Genomic DNA, 22468 nt, shown 5'->3' on the forward strand with positions numbered 1-22468 from the left:
TAAGGTTTATTTATTTTAGAAAAATTCTTTTATTTTAGAAAAATAGAGTAATGTTGCAATGTCCAAGAAACGGTCTAACTCTAAAAATAATTTATATGGCAAAACAACGTTTGCCGGGTCAGCTAGTACAGAATAAATTGCATAAATTTAAATTGTCCTATTTTGGATGCATCAACCTTTATAGCTTGTATTTATTGTTTTGTGAGCATTATGGTCGTGATTACTGTCATAACTTGTATTATATCCTATCTGTCAATGTTTTACAAAAGCGTAACTTCCCTTCAGATGTTTCAGTTGGCAAGAAGTAAACAAGTTACCCGTATCAGTGACCTTGAGGAACCTCAAGGTGCTTAGCTTAATAATGATAAAACCTTGAAATTATTGTACTTGAGTAAGTTTGAGAGACGAAACATTTGAATATGATATATAGCCTAAACATACCGAACCATCGGACGATCTGGTGGGCGTGAGTGGTCGCCCCACACCAATTGGTCCGTACACGGTACGATCATTGCGATTGACATTTCGACATACCATCGAATGTGGTCCGCTACCGGACCACCTCCTATGGTTCGGCCTTACTAAATGCGACCATGTGTTTCGGTTATTATTACTAATTACTATAAGTACTTATATATATATATATATATATATATATATATATATATATCATCTTAAGGCGTTAATAACATGCCAGTGAGCTTGCTCTTTGTTCGAAGACGTGGTGACCTGGAGGTCTACTCGTAAAATCGACAACGATACATTCGGAACGATACGATAATACTCCGAATATATCGCAACTATCCTACTCTAGCAAATGTTCGATTTCCTTATCGTTTATCGTTACCATAGACTAATATTTTGATTTTTTTACGATGTTAGTGTGAATGAAATATGTTCAAACCTAAACATTATCTGTGCTATGTCGCTGTTAAGTGTCAAAAGTCAAAACATAGTTTAGGCGCTAAGGACCATGCCAGACTCTGCACCACCAATTTGGTATCATTTACACATAATTTAAATGTTAAAAAATATGTAATGAATATAATATGACCATTTAAAATTGAATAAATAATACAAAACTTGCGGATAATAAAATGTAAAAAAAAGTAACTCAACCCTTCTCGTCGACTTCCTATTTGTCAGGCGGCCATTTGCATTATTTCTACGCATAAACGATCAACAAAATGACTTAATGACTTAGTCGTAAAAAAATCCTGTTGAATAGTAAATCACATATAATTATTTCAATAATATTTATTAAGTATGTACCTATATTGTATGGCATATATATCTATACTACTTGAAACGATAATAGCATCGACTGCCTAGAAGGTGTCGTTGAGATTATCGTAAAAGTGACGTTTGATTTTTTTGTGAAATTCGAATATTCGTCTCTGACATTTTCAACTAAGAGTAGGGTTAGGACCGATAATATCGAATAATGTTTCGTTCGTTCAATCATCGCTTCGACATTGATTACGATGTAACTAAGAGTAGGATTCGACACGACTAATGCCACGATTTATCGAATATCGATTTTAGGAGTAGGCCCTCAGGGCGTACGACTCGTATTTAAAGATTAAAATTAATTAAGTTATTAATAATAATTGATTCATTTCTGCATTTTTGGAAACAAATATTATTTAGAGTAATATTAAACGAACGTTTAGGTGAAAGGTAAAAGCTGAATATTCCGAGCTTAATTTGTTTTTTTTTTAAGTTCCAACATACTTATGATTTAAAAAAATAAAAATTACAACAACTAATCGACGTATTTAATGATATAAAATAAAATATGTAATTTCTTTAGAACAGCTAGTTATTTTAATTTAGAGAAAAACGATTATAATTAGAGTGTAATTTCGGTATTCAGAATCAATTCAGGCCTTAAATACATTGAAAACACTTTAAACCATTTTTAACCGACTTAAAAAAGGAGGAGGTTCTCAATTCGATCGGTATTTTTTTATGTTACACTGATTACTCTGAGATTTATGATCCGATTTTCGTAATTCTTCTTTGATTCGATGCGGAATAGATGCCATTTAAGTTCCTATAATTTTACATAGATTGACCCCGTAGTTTTCATTTTATGAACATTTTTCATGAAAATTTTCGTTTACGTGGTTTTTTAGGAGGATTAATTCAGGTTGATTATATATTATTATTATTAACTGACAATAAAAAGTACAAAAATGAAAACAACTATGTTTAAAAAAACCGACTTCAAAACCTGAAAAGTATCAAATAAATAATAATTTTATTTAATACACCTCGCAAACCTTTACCTTTAATATTAATAAAATACTATTATTTGTATGTGCTACATATTGATAGCTTTGAAGTCGGTGCCAAGCCATATGTACCTGTGTATTCCATCCCAATACCTGAAAGATAGCAAATGCGCAAATTCACCTAAAAGTAAATCGTCGTAATCTCTTTTTTATATAATGAATGTTGCAGCTTTAAGGGTTCCGTAGCCAAATGGCAAAAAACGGAACCCGTATAGATTCATCATGTTTGTCTGTCTGTCAGTCCGTATGTCACAGCCACTTTTTCCAAAAATATAACTATACTGTTGAAACTTGGTAGGTAGATGTATTTTGTGAACCGCATTAAGATTTTCACACAAAAATTGAATAAAACATAATATTTGGGGGTTTGTCATCAAACCCATATGTGTAAATAACTTTTGAAGACCTATTCATTGGGGTATCTATGGATAGGTCTTCAAAAATTATTGACATCGAGGTTTCTAATATAATTTTTCTAAACTGAATAGTTTGCGCGAGAGACACCAAAGTGGCAAAGAGAGAGGCGCCAAAGTGGTAAAATCTGAGTGATAAAAAAAACAAAATACCTTATTATTTGTACAATAAACTAGAATGGTTGGATTACGCAGTGTAACAAATATATCAACTTCCATAACTGAGCGTTGCTCCCGCCAAATTGTTCAGGAAAATTTTTTTTTAATCTCCAATTTGTTTATTTATTATTACATTTTTAATAAATGAATAATTTAACAGTTTTCAGAATTTTTCTAACGTTTGCGACATTCTTCAATAACAACGTTATATTGACATGACGTGTATTATTAATAATATAACCTACAATGTCTTTTATTCAATCATTTTATTTATTCAGTTATAATAGAATGTATAAACGTTATATTATATTCAAAACTTGTTATGTCGTTTTACACAAAAATCATAGATAGGGCTATGATTATTTCTGTCAATATATATTCAACAATAGAACATAATATTAACATACACTAAAACATCCACACAATTTGCTATGACACTGTTATTAGCTGCTATTTTAAAAGTCATAAGGTGTAATTTAGTTCAACTCAATTGTTTTGTATGGTAACTGCAAGTCATTATGTTGATTTTAGCATATATTGTAAATGGCTATAATTTGATGACAAGTGACTTTTGAAAGAATTACTACATGATTAAAGTCGTTTTCCGCAATACATCGTAAATGATCACCGTAAGAAGGTGAAAAAGTCATTTTGAAATATCCAGCCATTGGCTACCCCCACACACTATTCAGTAGATATGTTACAAAACTACCCGTAAAGCCGAAAGGAGGTTAAATAGGGCCTTATAACGAGTCCATTCACAATATTTAAGAAATGTAGTAACGGTGTATACCCCAAAAAAAATACGAAAAAAATATTATTTTCACTGATGTGCAAACCCTATTTCAGTAAAATTAAAGAGTGAACTACGCAGAATGTACTGAATGATGAATGTAATGAACTAAGACTTAACCTAACGAAACAACCTAATCGAACACTTACTTTTTGATAGTTATAGTCCGGTCAATTTAGACCAAAAAATTAGAGTGAAGTTACATAAAGTCCCAACAAGCTGAAAATCAGTGAAATTGTTCAAAACATATTTATAATCAATGCTTAAAAGTTCCCCATCATTCCCGTGTATTGAATTTTTTTTTTATTCTAGGTCAAAGGTGAAAAAAATGAGTTTTTTTGCGATTTTCAGCAAAACGGTAAGTTTTATTATAAAAGTACCTAAGACAAAAATTGTAATTTTCAGCTTGTTGGGACTTTATGTAACTTCGAATGTTATTATTGACCGGACTATAAACGTCAAAGCAGAAACGGCTCAAAGTATGCTCCGCCTTGCTCAATACACAACCTCGCTCGTCGGGATATGGATTGTGTGACATTTCCCACCATCGTCGGTGTTATTGAAGCGAAAACCGATCCAACACGCTCGATATATCTAGGCAACCGTTGGGCAATCAGAGAAATACACTATGTGCTTCACATAACCATATTTTCCAACTTGCCATTTTTTGAAGCCAGTACTTGAGTATAATGACATCCTTGTATTGAGGTAGCAAACATTTATGAATGAAAAATAGAAAAACTATTAAGGTAGACAATTATTAGGTAAAATAGGTGCGTAAGCTTTTCTGTTTAATAATCTAGTTCCCTGACATGAGCTTAGTAGGGTTGAAATAATTTTTTCTTATATTTTTTTACGGGGTATTTTGTAACACGTTGTATAAACTCGCAAAGTATTCGGTCGATGAATTATAATTCTTTTCCGTCTCAAGATTGTTTTGATTAAACCTTGATTCCACAATGATTTCATGACGCAATCTGTCAATGAACCTTTGTTTCTCAAATAACGTTTTAATAATTCATCAATTTTAAACATACTATGATTTATATGATAGTGGCAGGGTTTTGATAGCAGTCAATCAATACTATCATAGAGGCAAATTAGTTGGGAATATAACAACGATTTCATTATAATTAACTGTTCTATGTTTTACCAGTAAAACAGTTACTTTATACACCTGCGGCTCGAATAGGTGAAAACGTTAAACGTTAACTTGACAATCCTGCAATTGCAGGATTCAATTATGGTGCATGGTTTTAAATTTTTTGTGTTCATATAATCTCTAATGCATTTTAGAAGATTTCAAATAAAAATTTTAAAGTCTTTTGTGTTTTCTTTGACTCTTGTTTTTTTTTATTAGAGTAAAACAATAAAATACTACCACGAACTAGTCTTCTATTAATCTTTGAAGGTAGGCAACGTAACTCTTTATATTCCAATCGTGTTCGGGCTTATAAGAATTTTAATGAGACACGCTACCCGTTTTCCTAGCTATACCGTAGATGTTTCTTATTATTGTAGACACAGACACTTAATATATTTATGACATAATCAAGCTTTGCAGTTCCGTCGCTTCTAGATTTGGAGAGACAAACCACAGCTCTAACAAGAACATATATACAAGAACATCGGCGTTTGACGGTCAGTCTGTCCTAGGAGTAGACATAAATTCGTAAGTCAAAGACGGAAACACCAATGGCTTGGATATTGACTAGAGCTTGTTAGACCCGAGGTTTGACTAACCAAGCCTAGAAGCCATGGCGCTTTGAAGTTTAACTGCAAGATATTATTATGCATTACAATAATAATTATATAGATTGATAAGTGGGAATTAAACCGGGCGACCTTGTTTTATCATTAGCCTATGTATTACCGGTTAAGTACGTCGAACTTGATAAGAACTAAAATATAAAGTTCAAAACATGTACGAATCCATTGTAAAGGGAACTATCTTGTTTTGATTTTTAACCGACTTCAAAAAGGAGGAGGTTCTCAATTTGATTGGCATATTTTTTTATGTATGTAGGTACACCGATTACGATTAGATTTATGATCCGATTTTCGTGATTCTTCTTTAGTTTGATGCGGAATAGTTGCCATTTGGTTTGGTATAGATTTGAAGTCGGTGCATAGCCAATTTTAATAGTATACACCACGCCATGCGTGACTTTGTGCGGTATAGCTTCGTCTAGAACAAAACAAACCATGCGGGCAGACGTCGTTGATAATTACAGCAAGTGAATATAATATTAAGGAGTGAGGCTTCCGTACTTGCACTATTACATATTCTTTGCCTGAGTGAAAAAATATAATTTTCAGCATCAATTCTGGGTTTGGCGCTGATATCTGGCATCGTGACTGCACCCTTCGTTCTGCAGAGATGGGGACGTCGCCTCACTAACCAGCTGAGCACTCTGCCCTCGCTAGCCGGCTGGGCGCTCCTCCTGTGCGCGAAAAATCCAGAAACTCTACTAATCAGTCGCTTCTTGCTCGTAAGTTATTTTTCCAGCACGAATAAGAATGTTTATTTCTAAGATAATTTTTACGTCTAGATTCTCTTGTTGTTAGAGAGCCGATAAAAACAGGCCAGGTTTATTACTTAAGTGTGAGTGACAAGCTACTTCGTGTCAGTGTACGGGCATTGTTCAGAATGTAGGTTAATTCTAAAATCAATTTTTTTCTACGTTTTCACAGCTGTCATAGTCCACCTGGGCGTATAAATGATGTAAGTTCATTTAATAATAATTTCACAAATACAGTTTGGAGTGTTAACCGATCACACAGAGATAGAGAGATGGGGATATGCTCCGGACACTCAACTACAAAGGACGCTAGTCGCTGAGAGTAACTTTTACTCGCGAGAGTTCTGGGCATCAACTTCTTACTACACGCTTTTTATTAGCTTTACCTGTATGCATATTATTTGTAACCGACTCATTTGGGCGCGATTTTGACCCACTTTAAACGGCCAGATTTCGTTCAAACTTAGTAGATTTATTTGAGGACCGATGACAATACATCAATTTGATAAAATTATTCCACTTTTCAATTTGAGAAATAAGATTTTTGTTATTTCATATAATTTACAAGGCAGGAATTGATGTTCATTATAAATTTCTTCTATTATCTAATTATAACGTACTAGCTGACCCGACAGACGTTGTTCTGTATATAATAAATAAAATAATGTTTTTATATGAATTTGTCAATAATATATCATAACATCAAAAATTACTTCGTAAAATATGCACCCTGCTGTCGTAATGAAATTGTTTCACAGCAGAACTGTCAAACCGTGCATCAATAAATTCTCTCATAGAATTTATGTATGGACACATAAAAGGACAAACAAATTTGTTGTTTTTATTTAATTCCAAGCATTTTCATGTTTCTTCAAACCTTTTAAACCTTCCCTGGACTTCCACAAATAATTCAAGACCAAAAGTAGCCAAATCGGTCCAGCCGTTCTCGAGTTTTAGCGAGACTAACGAACAGCAATTCATTTTTATATACTATATAGATAACGGCCTTACAAACTTGGTATAAGTTATAACTGATGATAAACAAAGAAAATGCAAAATGTTTACAATATCGTTGACAACACTGTCAATACAATGATAATTCTGAAGTTTTCGGAATGACAAGCTCCCTTGCAAATAAACGCGGGAAACGTTATAGGTCCGAACAAACCATTCGTAAGCAAAATGTCTATTTGTAAACATTTTAGGTACATATTCTTGGTTTATGCTTAGTTATAACTTTATGCCAATTTTATTTGTAAGGCAGTAAGTCTTCGAGTTACTATAACTTCTTGTAAAGATCCAGTCGGTGGTCCCCGACCCGTCACGTATTTCGTAAATATAAACATAAATATAGGTACTTAGGTAAAATATATCAAGCAATGATATTGTCCTCGTCCGAAGGCAATGCGTGATGCGGTGACCAAAATAGCATCTCAATAATAGAAGTAGGTATAATTTTACCTAACAGATTGATTGCTTTTATTGGTTTCAATTGGATGTAACATGAGAAGCGACTCACAATAATTAAGAACAAAGTGCCATTCATTACCATATAAGACCTTAGCGTTAGATTTGTATCCTCTACAGTTTACACGTTCCTCGCAGCTCCTTACCTTATTTTGTGCATTAATGCTGTGAAAAATACTGAACCGATCGGAGTAATATTTATACCTACCATAAGATGCAACGGGGATTAGTATACGATAATAAGATGGTGCCTTAGATAGTTTATACGTCTAGATAGAGTTTCTTGCTGTTAGACAACCGATCAAAAAAGGCCAGGAATATTAGTTAAGTGTGCGTGACAAGCTACGTCTTACACTCGCGATTTATATTTGTATGTATGTCATAGTCTATCGTAGACTGTTCGCGTCTATATTTTTTTACATAGAAAATATTGAATACCTACTCAATACTAATAATTCAGTCAATGACATTTCATTACATATGACAATTCATACAATGAGCGAGCGCGGGGACTTAATTAATATGGCAAATAAACGTCTGCCGGGTCATTATTTGTAATATTTAAAATAACTAGCTGACCCGACAGACGTTGTTCTGTACATAATAAATAAAGTACTGTTTTTTATGAATTTGTCAATAATATTTCAAAACATCAATAATTATTTCGTAAAATATGCTCCCTGTTGTTACATTGAAATTGTTTCAAGCAATCTGTTGCAATGTTTTCAGCAAACCGTGCGTCAATAAATTCTCTCTAATGAAAATATGTCCATACATAAAAATATTGCAGATAAAAATAATTATGGGTCCCAAATCGAAATAAAAATTATCCTATCCCTCAAGTTGGACTAAATGCACTGCATGGCACTCCATGAAGTAATCCCCATTAAAATGTGTTCATTAGCCTAGGAGTTCACTGGAACCATTAGGACACTGGATTTATAAATATTAAGATATAATAGTCGACACACGCTTACTTAATTAATGTGTGTGTGTATGTCTCACTGTGGCTATGGCTACCAATACTGAACCCGATAAACATTGTAATATATTATCATATATCAGGATGCAAATTTTCATAGCGATCAGTTAACCGATATAGAAGTTGGTATCCCGCTTGGTAGGCTGTAAAAAAGACTATAACACAAAAAAGTATACATACACAACGGCAAAGCATCTCGTTATCTCCTCTCAAACATCATCACATATCATACCATTGTTTTGCAGATATTATTGGGCGGTTGCCTCACGACTTCCCATGACACGTCAAGACTCACGAGTCTTTCACCTTTTTACCCCCTCTTAGAATCCTTGAGCCTTGTTTTTTTGCCTATACAAGAGGCTACATAGTTATCCGGCTGTGCCTTGTTTAGAGCTAGATAATTAATGTGAAAGTGCGTTGATTATTTTATTTGATTTAATACGTTATGATTGTTAAAATGATTGGAGTAAGACTAGCATAAATTGTAACATATCTTATCTCTATTTAGTAATAAGTACGAACATTTTCTAGATTTTAACCCATAGTGAATTTTTCTCTTTATTTTTCAGGGTTTTGCGATGGGTCTTCAGGCAGCGGCAGCCCCTGTATCAATAGCTGAGTACTCCGCGCCGAAGCACAGAGGAGCATTTCTTGCAACCATTGCATTTTCCTTTGCTACTGGGATGTTGATTTCGCATGTCTTTGGGACCATCCTATATTGGCGAACAGCTGCTGTAGCTTGTGGAAGTGTCTACGCTCTCTCTCTCTTGCTCATTTCCTTGTCTCCAGAAACCCCTCCGTATCTAGCTTCGAAAGGAAAGTTTGAGGAATGCATCAAATCATTCAGATGGTGCAGAGGATACGACATCGAGTCTGAAAAAGAACTCCAAATTTTACTCCACAGCCAAAAGAGAATGACTCCGGGAAAAACAAAAAAATCAAAATTGCAATTGTTCCGAGAGATTGTCGTTAAGCCTGAATTTTACAAGCCAACTGTGATAATGATGTTCATGTTTGTATTGTTCCAAATATCTGGGATGACTGTTGTGCCGTCATATACCGTGCCGATGATGCAGGAAGTATCTGGTGGCGCTATTGAATCGTACGTCAGTATGCTGATGGTAGATACAGACCGGTTTATCACTGCTGTCCTAGCGTGTATTGTCGTCAATAAATTCAACAGGCGGACTGTGCTATTCCTCGGAATTTCCATTAGTGTAGCATCATTATTGCTAACTTCATTGCTGCTTTATTTAAGGGACTTCGGATATATACCAGACAAATATAAATGGGTTCCAGTGATACCGACTTTGGTATATATCTTTGGAAAGACTCTAGGAATACTTCCGATTCCCTGGGCAATTGCTGGCGAAATATTTCCATTACCGTACAGATCATTAGGCAGCGGAATTTCCGGAATGTTTTTATCTATTATGTTCTTCGTTGTTGTCAAGACTGCACCAACATCTTTCAGACAAATTGGTGTTAAAGGAACATTTTGTGTTTATGGACTGTGTATTGCACTCTGCGGCGCCTTTCTCTACTTCTTACTCCCGGAGACAAAAGGGAAGACTTTGTATGAAATTGAATGTCATTTCAAAGGCACTCAAAATGAGTCAGAATCTGCAGCACACGAAAAGGACAAAATGTTGGAACTGGAGAATATAGAGGGTGGTTGAGCGGTCGTTTATAAAAAATAGGGAACGCTTTCAGCTTAATAGAGCTGGCCAAGTAGTTAGGAGCATTAATACCATTGTATGGATTATGGAATTTACAAAAGCATTGAAATATATAGACAGTTTTAAATGATATTTATTCAAAAATAACTTGTTACTTAGTAGTTGAACAAAATTAAAATATATTTTTACAATTACGTTTGTTTTATAAATAATATTGGATCCGTGAGAATAAAGTTATTCTTGAAATCAATATAACATAATACAATACCTATACCCGAATATCACATTTTTATGAGTACAATACTAATAAAGTATATGCGAACTGCACCTCCGCAATTCGCCATTTTGAGAAGCATTCAAGGGTTCGATACATTTACGATCAGAGTTCGACATGCCTCGAAAACTATCTTCTATTTCCTGCAAAGTTCTATCTTTAGTTTCCGGTAACATAAAGTAAATAACAACCAAACATGCCACGACAACGATAGCGTACAAAAGATATGTTACTGATAGACCTACAGCTGAAGTGAGAACTGGGAATGATTTCACAGCTACAAAGAAATTAAAGGACAATGCTAGTACACTTATGCCTCCACCTAATCCACGATATTCTAAGGGGAAAATCTCACCTGAAATCGTGAATGGTATTGAAGATATACCAACTGTTAAAGAGAACATATACAAACCAATAAGAAGCATTGGTATCCATTTACTATCGTATGATAACAAAGCATTTTGCTTCGCGTATAAGTATCCGCTTTTTCCTAAATAGGATAAAACACAAACAGCTGCACTGCTGAACAATAAAGTCCTTCTTCGCATGGTCTTCATTAGGAACACAGCTAATATATTGCAAATCAGTCTTTCAATATCTAATGCCACCATTAGTAATTTAGCATTAGCATCCGGCCCAACAACTTGGTGAATAATATCTGTTGCGTATGAACTTATAACGTTAATACCAGCGAACTGAAACATAGTATACAATAAGAACATAATGATAATTGGTTTATAGAATTCTGGTTTTCTAGATGACTCGCTCAAATATTTGCAAATACGTCCTAATTTAATCATAAGGGACACGTTTTCATCTGGAATGCTGACTTTCCTAAGTGCTTTTTGAGCTGCAATCATATTTTCAAATTCGATTGCTTGCTCCTCATTTCTGCCTCTTAACCAGTAGAATATTTCTTCGCCTTCTTCATATCTGCCTTTTGATATTAACCATGATGGCGATTCTGGGTTGTATATAATTAAAATTAGGGCAGTGAAGCTGATAAAAGAACAAATTAAAGCACTTTGTTGCCAGCTGAAGTAAGAACCTAAAGTATGAGAGGAGAGCACTCCTACTGTTAGTGATAATGAGACGGTCGTTAAAAATGCACCACGGTTCTTAGGGTCTGTCATTTCTCCAATAATAATAGATCCTAGCGGACCAAGCATTCCCATGGCAACACCTTGTAAGAACCTTGCCGCTATGAGACCTGCGACGCTGTTTGACATCAGGAGTAAGAACCATCCAGTTAATGATGGTATGGTAGTGAGCAGATGAGATTTCTTCCGGCCAATCATGTCCATCAATGGCGTGATTATAATATTCCCAGCAATCAACGCGAAGCCAACAATGGAAGCTGGAAAGATAAGAACACACTTTTAATTTTTTGGCAGAATTTATTTTTCTAATTGCTTTTTTTTTGGTGGTGACTGTGTCATAGTTAGCGGGCTAGCCGAACATGTAGGGTTTTGTACAAGATATGAATTATTAAATTTCTAATGCGACCATTTTACAATTTGCACCGCTTACTCTTACTCCAAACTAGAGTACTTTTAACTAGAAATAGCAAGTCCGATATTTTCAATTCCAATATCAATAAAAATGTAGTAAAAATGATTACGCTAATTCAACTCTACTCTTGGTAGAATAGTTAACCCTGCTAAGAATGGACATTCTTTTATGGCGCAATTTGACTAATTTATCAAATTAGCTGCGTGTATTTTGTTTTTCTATAAATTCTAGGCGAACATTCAGATAAGTGATAAAAATCCAAAATTATATTGGTGATAGTCGATCATAAATTCAAATTAATATATTTTAGCAATGAATGGTGTTATCTCTCACTGTCATCAAATTTCTGAGACTTTCGAATTTAGGATGTAGTATACCTGGATGTGACAAAAAATCATTTGATAAACAAATAACGTTATTAGTACTAGGTTCAAATTATCATTCTCAGAACAAAGGCCAAGCTTGTCCTCTATTTTCTACAGCTTTTTATTAGTCCGAGTTATAGGATTTTATTTTAGGTGTACATGAATGGCAAATCCACTAGATCTTTCATCCTAGTTACCAAATAGTGTCATCTTCTAAATGTGTCTCTTTTTTTATTGTCAATATGAATAGCAACTTACTTGTACTTACTGCGTACTACTTGTCCATTAAGATAATTTTAAATACACATCTGCGCTTTGAGATAACGTTTAAGGTTTGACCAAGAACAAATCAAGCAAGTAAACAGAAAGTAGGTAAGTATTTGGTGTTTACGATTGTGACCTTAATATTACGTTTCGTCTTATTACATTTAAAAAAAAAATATCTGCGTTACTTATCATAGATGATAATTTTAACATGGCCTTCGTTGTTTAATTAACCCTACTTCAGTCGTCATCGATTAACAAATTAGATAATATTCACAATGTGGAACCAAACCGTCGAGAAATAATCTACATCTACAAAGAAGTCTCCTGGTTTCACTTTAGTTAGACTATGAATCTCAATCTCAATCTCTCTCTCTCACTATCAAGCCCAAACATGGCAATAATTGATTTTATTCGAGAGTCTCGGTGCTGTTGCAGGTCAGGTATAAATTAACCGGCATCAACACTATGACTGCCACGTTTTTTTTAGACCGAAAATAGTTAGATTCAGTACCCAAAAATATAATAGACAGAGAATTAATTAATAAAATATATATTTTACTGCTTTGAGGTTTTTGGTTTTATTTTTAAGGAACCCTTATTAAGTATCATTACAATCTAATTTTAAGTTACAAAACATTGTTACCGCTTCTTTTATCAGATGGATGGATCACTTTCATCATAGAAAATATGCACTCTGTATTCTGGTAAAATATAGTAGTTTCGCCGACTGTATTATATTTTTAAAGTAATAGTTGGTAGACACCTTAAGTAGTAGGACACCATATTGTATAGTATTATTTTTTATGAAATTAAGGGATGAGACGAGCAGGACGTTCAGCTGATGGTAATTGATACGCCCTGCCCATTACAATGCAGTCCCGCTCAAGATTATTGAAAAACCCATAAATTCTAAAGCGGTAATACAACTGCGCTCGTCACCTAGAGACATAAGATATTAAGTCTCATTTGCCCAGTAATTTCACTAGCTACGGCGCCCTTCAGACCGACACACAATAATGCTTACACATTACTGCTTCACGGCAGAAATAGGCGCCTTTGTGGTAGCCATAATCTAGCCGGCATCCGGTGCAAAGGAGCCGCCCACTGGTAAAGTGGTTTGGCAACCCTAATCAACACTGATATTACCTACAATAAAGTTAAGCATAGCAACAGCTGATATAATTAACGAAAAACTTAATGACGTAGATTGTAACACGCATGTTTGTATCAAACAATGTCAATATGTTTCAACCTAACCTTGATAGCATTTATCTGTATCGATAATGAAAGATTTAAATAATAAATCAAATACAACGATACTTCATCAATATACGTATTAATAGGTACAAGATGACAAGACCTTTGAAAAACAGTTAAAATTAGGGTTACCAATTAGTAATTTGAAAAGTCTTGAAAAAAGTCTGACATTTCGATGCAAAATCCGGACTTGTTGATCATCGTCTCTCGTAAAGATTAAAGACTTATTTGATATTAGTTAATGTGTAGTTTTATTACTATATTCCATCTAATTAAAAATAAAATCCGGGCAAGTTAGAGAGCCGGACAAAATCCGGACTAGAGTCTTAAAGCCCGGATATGTCCGGATTAATAAGGACTGATGGTAACCCTAAATGCAATAGATAGATATTTCGCACCGCAGAATTAATAATGTAGGATCTAAAAAAATTCCAATATTTCAGTTGAGTAGGTATTGTAAAATGAAGGAGTGTTATAAAATTGTGATCATAATAATTGTTATGATTACAAATGCAGTGCTTGTAAATTTTCGTAATAATTGGATAACTAGTGAAATGGTAACTCCATTTCATTAGTATGTTTACTGACATAGCAGTAAAACTGCAAACGAAACCATTTTACATGGGCATAATTTCAACTACCTATTAACAACTAAATAACCGAATCCGTTAACATTCGTTTCAGTGCTAAAGTATATTTACAAAAAATATAACTTTCTAAGCAAAAATATCTGTATAAAACAAAACCAGGATTCTCGTTGTCAAGATAACACCGTTATCTCAAGTAGCGCCCGTTCATGAGCATGACCAGCCATCGCTGCCCTGCATGAACAAAAGCCTGCCACGTGAACCACACTCCAGTATGATGCTGATACTAGCGCAACCAGCTCTGATTTTCCAGTTCCAGCAAGTGACGTCACACGAACGCTACTACGCTTAATACTTTTATGTGCCCTATGATGAAACAAACACATATTATTTAACTAAATTATGCGGTATAATAATATTTTCATTGGTTTAATATGGTGTTGGGAAAAATTGCCGGAAGAAAAGGCGTAGGTCGCAGAAAAAAGGCTTGGCTGCGCAACATCTGAGAGTGTTCAACAGAAACAAAAAAGTTCAATTTACAGAGATGACTGCGAACCTTCGCTAGTCGGTGACGCACCCGAATAAGAAGAAGAAAGAGTATTAAATGCCTTCTTAATTACAATATTGTTTTTTCTACAAACGTAAAATTGCACGAGTATTTTTTTCAAGGTTTTTTTACGCCAAATAAGAATTACTTCTTGCGTGCGTACATAAGTACGCGCACACTTCTTTTTTATCTTTTTACGTCTTACCAATCCACGATTCTTCACTGGTGCTCGCCTTGATATGAGACTCCGGGAGACGCAGAGCTGGAATGAGGATCGCAGGAAACCCGATGACTCCGCCATGGCCCACTATGTTAATAGCAACGCTTGCTGTGAGAAAACACTGCAATTGTAATAAATATTTTATTATTATTTAAAAGTTATATTTTTTCATAGAGAGCATAAAAGGAGGAGGAGAGAATCAAAAGAAATGGCGTACTCAATTCAGTGTAAGTGTGAGTTGTGACATAACGACCAACCTCATAGATGCTATGCAGCTAAAAGATTTTTGGGAACCCAAAATTCTGGGCGGCACCGCGACAGTCTTAACATCTTATGTCTCAAGGAGATTATCATGTAAATGAAACCGTAACACAAATAGTTGAATCACATGTCATTCAGGTGTCAGTGACTACTCCTCTATGCCAAAAATAATTGCCTAGTCTAATTACAAAAGTGAAACTAATATAAAAGTATAACTTCTAAGAATCGGTGTGCATAAATGTGTAGGCTTTCTAAGTAAAATTTTTAGAATTCGTCTGTTTCCGCGTTCTAGTTCGTATTAATGCACTAATACCGACATATCCCCATACTGTCACACTATATTAACAGGCTTTGAGCTAGAACACAAGCTTAGGATAAATGGGAATTATTTTTCTCAGACGTAGCGTTAAGTTTTGGATATGTTCTATATCTACTACAGTGAGTCCCAGGTATTTTTATGCTCGTTACTGAATGTAGAGATCCGCAATAACAATTATTATTACTATTAGTACATGTCTGCAATTTTATAGGTACAATAATTTTGTTTAGGTAGAGTATTTTGACGATGACTAAACGTAATAAATTGTGTCCCTTCTAAATTTAACGTGAGTGAGTGAGAGTAAGTACAATCATTTAACCAACAGAGGACTTCTCTCAAATCATTTCAGAATGTGTACGGGTCTTGTTCTAGTTTTTTCTATGTAAAAGCAGCATAGTGTCATCAACGTACGTAATGATACTAAAAGAGGTCATTGTTTTTCTACACAACCCGTTTATATATATCAGGAAAAGTATTGGGCCTGAATACTTCCTTGCGGGACGCTTGACTAGTCAAGATGCACAGTGCAATTTACACATTGTGTACGTTCAGATAGGTAACATCGAAACATCTCTAGCACTATTACACAAACACCAACTATTTCTAATCTGGATAATTGAATTCTAACAGAGACAGTATCAAATGCTTTGGCAAGATCTAAGAATATATCAAGTACTTGTTTGCTTATTGTTAAGGTATCTGGCAATCAATTCTGTCATAAGGAGACATTTAACCTTTACAAAGCCAAATTGATTTTTAGTGAGTACCTTATTCCTATACAAATTTGTAAGTCAATTATTAATATTTATTTTTCTAAAATGTTAGATGAAGATGTTAGTATCGAAATCGGCCTGTAGTTTTCGTAACTGCTTTGGTCAAGATTTTTGTATACAGAACTTAATGGTGCTTTTTTAAATGCTCTTGGAAATGTACCAGTCTGAAGACACATATTAAATATGGGAGTCACTAAATCATATCTTTATCTCATACCATATGTGGTACTAGACCATCTTTGCATATTTTAATGAATAACTTCGCAATGTTATCAATGCCAGCTGAACCATTCTTTTAGTCCAGTATTCGACACACTACTTCTTTGAAGTCAGTATCAAATAGTGCCATTTTTTGAAACCGTTTTTGCTGAATGACGCTCGAAAAATTTATAATCGAGACAGAAAACTATCGGGGCTTGAACTGTTATAAAGGATTTTGATGCCTGTATGTCAGATTTAAGCATAGCATGATCTACACAATTATCATTGCGCGTTAGTGCTGTTAGGTCATGAAATGACATCATATCCAGGCATTGAATCCTTTTTGGATTATGCGTACAACCAAATATTTTTAAATTAATATCACAAATCAGTATAACAGAGTTAACTTTTTTTAGTGATGTGAAATAAATACCTAAGCTATTACAAAAGCAATCAAGATTACCAGTTGATGGCGAGAGATACTCACCAAAATTGTGTGCATTATGTCAGCTTTTACGTACAATATTACACTATCATTATGATTAAGATAATCCGATGAATATGAAATAAATAGAGACATTTGCGGTATTATTGTCGTTTTAATTAGCCAACAGTCACTTAACGGCACATTGTAAATTCATTCTGTCTAATAAAAGAAGAATAGCGTCAAATTACACAAAATACTGAAAATAATACTTGTATACGTAGTCTGGCCATAAATACTGTTACAATTAAAAATAAACAAAATATTACTTTTGAATTTGGAATCTGTAATTTTTATATGAATGTTCATTGAGTTTTATCATTTTGGCGCCAATACAACAAGAATATTTGGTGCCATTTTAATAGAGCAAAATATTTTACTACAATAGTGGGTCGATAAACAGAACCGAATTGCTGTGATGGCATTACACAAAAAAGATGGGGCCATCTTCGTAGTCTTCGTACGAAAAAAGTGTTCAAAGCGGTACGGGAAAGAATTCGAAGATATCCTATTCGAAAGCAAAAGATTTTATCTTGGGAGATGAAGATAGCACCTAGAACCATGTTGCGTATTTTTAAAGATGACTTATTACTTGCAGCATATAAGAGACTGGTCATTCCTTAACTGATAATTTAAGAAAGAATAGGGCGGTAAAATCGAAACAACTGCTGAAACGGTACGCAAAGGGAGGTCACAGAAATTTTTTGTTTACGGTTGAGAATTACAATTGAGAGAATTTTTACAATTGAGCTAGATTTTAGCAAACAAAATGACTGTATTTATGCTAAAAGCTCTAAGGAATCTTCCCAATTAGTCGACAGAGTGCAACGTGGGCACTATCCGACTTCAGTGATGGTTTGGTGGGGTCACTTTTGTGAATAAGGTATCAAAACATCGGCACAAGTGTATCAAGATACCATTCTTGGGAATTTAGGGAAGCCCCTTCACAACACCATGTTCAATAACCAAGAATGGTCCTTCCAGCAGAACTCGGCGCCGGGTCATAAAGCGCAGTCTACTCAGTCTTGGTTGGAAACGAACGTTTCGGACTTCATCAGAGGTGAAGACTGGCCGTTGTGTAGTCCCGATCTTAATCAGCTGAATTATGATTTATGGTGAGTTTGAGAGTACGGCTTGCTCTAAACGCCATGATAATTTGGAGTTCCTAAAACAATTCTACAATTGGTAGTGAAAAATTTTTCCATGGAAAGAGTGCGTGCTTCTATGGATAACTGGCCTCAACGTTTAAAGGACTGTATTAGGAGACCACTTCGAATAAACTTTTTTATAACTTAAATTGTTTTATATTTATGCATTAATCTAACACACTGTAAAAGTAATGAATTTGCAAAAAAAAAAAATATATTTTTTGGTTCAGTATTTATGGCAAGACTAGGTATATATAGGTATTTTCAAAGAATATATAATAGTGGTGTTATTGAGGTTACCAAAAACCCCTTTAACTTTTTCGCTACAGTGTCCATCGTCAGGACCCTTTTTTCGAAAAAGCGTGCAAGTATTTCGTTGACATTAATTTGAAATGCCTTAAGAATTTAGTTCACATTCTACTCGAAATTGTATAAAATCGCAGCTATTATATCTTTTACTGTATGAATAACACTTTAGAAAATATTGCATCTTATTTATAAAGATTTCCTTGAAATAACGCTTAATTCAATAAATATTAATAAACATAAAAGCTTATTAAATTTGTTCAATTTTAAGTGTAAATTAGTTCAACTAATCACTGTTTGAGCACAATAATATAATATAGTAAGTTATTTGAAAATGTAATATTTTTTTATTTAAAGTTATCCTTCCAAAAAGTTATCCAAATTTGGCTTCTGATAAGCTTCTTCTTCTTCTAAATAAAGCTTCTGATAAGCTGATTCCTGGGCCACGGAATATTTTGGGCTAGCTTTTTCTGGGACTGGATTTAGCCTGTTCTCCTGGGTTGAATCAGGGTGATGAACAGTTTGTTCTACAAACGGGGAACATAGCTCTCGGGGGACATTACATCAGTCTGTAATTTATAATTATAATTTTTTCTTGATCTGTCAAGTAGGCTTCTATTCAACTTTTTTTAACCTTTTTCTGCCGGTTCTACAACTCATCTTTTCTCTAGCGTCTTGTCATTTTGAATTATTTCTGTTGATTAATTTAATAATTACAATGTTCTCATTCTGTGCTGGCACTATCGCAAAAAAGGACCTTGAACCGTAAAATAGCTTTGATACGGCTTTGGGCAAGACATTGTAATTTATGACTTTATCAATTACATGTGCTGGCAATGAACACTTTCATCCTTGGCACATTAGCGATTGATATCAATCTGTGATCGTCATTTTCGATAGCATCGTCTTATCAATAAGCACTCAGCAACTCAACGGTAGCGGCGATTCTATTCTGAACGTGGGGAGTTGTTTTTGACATAGTATTATGTGCTATTTTACAGGAAATAAAACCGAGTAAAGAGTTTCGAGCAATGAGTTTCAAAATCACTGACAGCCCAGATGGTTGTGAAACTGAAGTGGCAGTGGGCAGAGCAAGTAGTTCGTCGGATGGCCGTTGGTAGACGTAGTTGTGGTAGGACCGGATCGATGATCTGGTCAAGATCACCGGAATACGTTGGATGAGGGCAGTGCAGGACCAATCGTTATAGCGATCTTTGGGGGTGGCCCAATGGCCATGATGTTCTTTCGGCTGAAATGATGATGAAAGAGTTTAGTATCTTTAATTGAGCAGTTGTTTGATGTTCTTTGGGACATAGTTTATGAAGAGTCTGGTAGTTTTTTCCTATTATATTTTATTCATATTATATATATGGGACTCTTGTACATGCTTATGTTGTCATTCCTACTTAAAAAATTGCTCTAACATAGGTATTATCGTACGAGTACTTTCCAAGACCTTTGGGGGAAGCCTTTGTCCATCAGTGGACGTCTTCCGGCTGAAACGATGATGATGACGACTTCGGTTCATCAGTGCTCTGTGAACCACTTGGCGTTGCGTAGAGAGTCGCTTCACTGTGTGACTTCTACCGCATTTATCACGGGGAGTGTTCCGAATAACTGTTTCACTTGATACCCTGCCGCCGAATTCCACGACACGCCAGAAATTAGGACATCATCCCCACCATCTGCATGTGTGGCGGTCCTCCACAGTGCGGTTTTAAAGGAACTTTCTTCCACGTACACAATGTTGGTTCCATTGTGTAATGAGTTTCCATTTCCGGTGTTTCAGGACGATGTGACATGGGCAACTTCAAAAAAGCGCATAAACTTTTCTTAAAGGCCGGCAACGCTCTTGTGATACCTCTGGTGTTGCAAGTGATAATGGGCGGCGGTAATCACTTAACATCAGGTGACCCGTACGCTCTTTTGTCCACTCTTCCATAAAAAAAAGTGGAGGAAATGGCATTTTATTTACGAAAATCCTAACGTAATATCGTTTTTAAGATTCCATTCCTCAAATGGAAACTATATTGGATCACTTTGTAATCCCTCCGTCTATCTGAGTGTCAAGAACCTTTATTTCGGGAACGAGTAGAAACTAAACGATATACTCAAATCTACACTCTTGAAGCTGTGACAAAATCAAACTTCTAAGTTAACAAAAAAAAAGATATACAAGAAAAAAGATATTATAGCCAGAAAAATTGCGCAAATTGCGAATTCATAAAACTATTATCAAATTGCGTGCTGAAACACTTTAATTGTGTTTTAAGGACAACGCCGTTGGTGCTATTTTTACACAAGTGTTGTGTTTAAAAAAAACAAGGCATTTGAGAGCGTTAACACGCTGTTTGTGTTTTAAAATTAAACTTTGGGTATGATACGTATCTGCAAATTCAAACAATATCCTCTGATGCTGTCTGTCTGATCATCTCTTTCCTGGATTGAAGATTCCATTTAAAGAGATTGATTTGCCTCCCTTTATTGAAGGCGATTATTTACGTCAAAAAGCGATTTCCGTAATCTTAGCCCGCAGCAGTTGTCGAATCAATTGGTGAAATTGTTTTAACAACGCAAGATATTATACGCAAATTCCAGCCAGATTAAATCTATGGACCTTAGATAAATTATACTTGAGCATCTTGCCATTAGGCAATGCATGACAACAGGCCAGGCTTATTACTTTATTGTGCGTGACAAGCTACATCTTGCATTATACAGCGTGCGTTGCTGAAAATAGATGCAGAATAATAAAGGCATAACAGATCGCCGCTTTTTTTTCGACTTGTTCATATCTGTCACAGACTATAGTCTAGTCATATAAATTATCTAAGGTTTGTTCATAAAATAACATTTGGCCTCTAGAGAAAATGTAAAATTGAACTCAAAGCCGTGTACAAACACTCAATGCAAAATGTCGAATATTATTGAATATCAATTTCTGTACAATCACGATTTTAAACTAATGCCCGAGGACTTATTATTATTTCACTGGGACACCATGGTGGCGCAACCAGCCGCGGCACCGTGGTGTCCGTAAGCTACTAAATAAGACATTATACAGACACCAGAGGCATGCCGCGTCCGAGCTGGTCGCGCCACCAATCGTAATCATAATTTATTGGCGGCGACTGGTTCCGCCACAATGGTGTCCTGGTGAAATATAGCCCTAAATGGGGACGAATGTATTTTTCTAAATAATTTGATGCGACTTGTTACAATATTACGACTGTGGACTTACCTGACGTAAAAGCGGCCTGTATTTCGATTGACTGTCAGTCGCCATGTCTACAATAACTCACTGAAACATGTTTATTTTGTAATTAAACACACGAGTATCCCAGTCCACAAAGCCTTGTAGACTATTATCGTGGATGTCAATGATATTTAACGATAATAAGATTAGATTAATGCTTATTTGTTCGTAAGAAAGCTTTGTTAATTACTGAATGAGTGCCGTTGTCTCAGTTGATTATTTCGCATATTTTCTATGGAAGACCAGGTCTCAAAAAAGTGTACACGACACCTTTTTTATGACAATAAGGGACAAGACGATCAGGATTTTCAGCTGATGGTAATTGATACGCCATGCCCATTACAATGCAGCTCCGCTCAGGATTCTTGAAAAACCCAAA

The 22468-nt window shown here is 35.0% G+C and overlaps 2 protein-coding genes across 2 annotated transcripts in view; one reads left to right on the forward strand and one right to left on the reverse strand.

Moving 5' to 3' along the window:
- Positions 1-10506, forward strand: part of LOC126979737 (facilitated trehalose transporter Tret1-like) — a 38195-nt gene extending 27689 nt beyond the window's left edge. The window contains exons 4-5 of the mRNA XM_050829241.1: positions 5982-6154; positions 9203-10506. Coding sequence (XP_050685198.1) covers positions 5982-6154; positions 9203-10312 — 1283 coding nt within the window. The 3' untranslated portion in view covers positions 10313-10506. The remainder of the gene's footprint in view (positions 1-5981; positions 6155-9202) is intronic.
- LOC126979735 (facilitated trehalose transporter Tret1-like) lies at positions 10430-22188 on the reverse strand. Its single transcript, XM_050829236.1, has 3 exons — positions 22075-22188; positions 15327-15462; positions 10430-11943 (listed from the first exon to the last, which is right to left on the reverse strand). Exons 1-3 carry the CDS (start codon positions 22117-22119, stop codon positions 10616-10618), a joined length of 1509 nt encoding a protein of 502 aa, XP_050685193.1. The 5' UTR covers positions 22120-22188; the 3' UTR covers positions 10430-10615.
- Between the last annotated feature and the right edge of the window lie 280 nt (positions 22189-22468).

The sequence above is a fragment of the Leptidea sinapis genome, chromosome 4 (genome assembly GCF_905404315.1).
Source record: "Leptidea sinapis chromosome 4, ilLepSina1.1, whole genome shotgun sequence".
NCBI lineage: Eukaryota > Metazoa > Arthropoda > Insecta > Lepidoptera > Pieridae > Leptidea > Leptidea sinapis.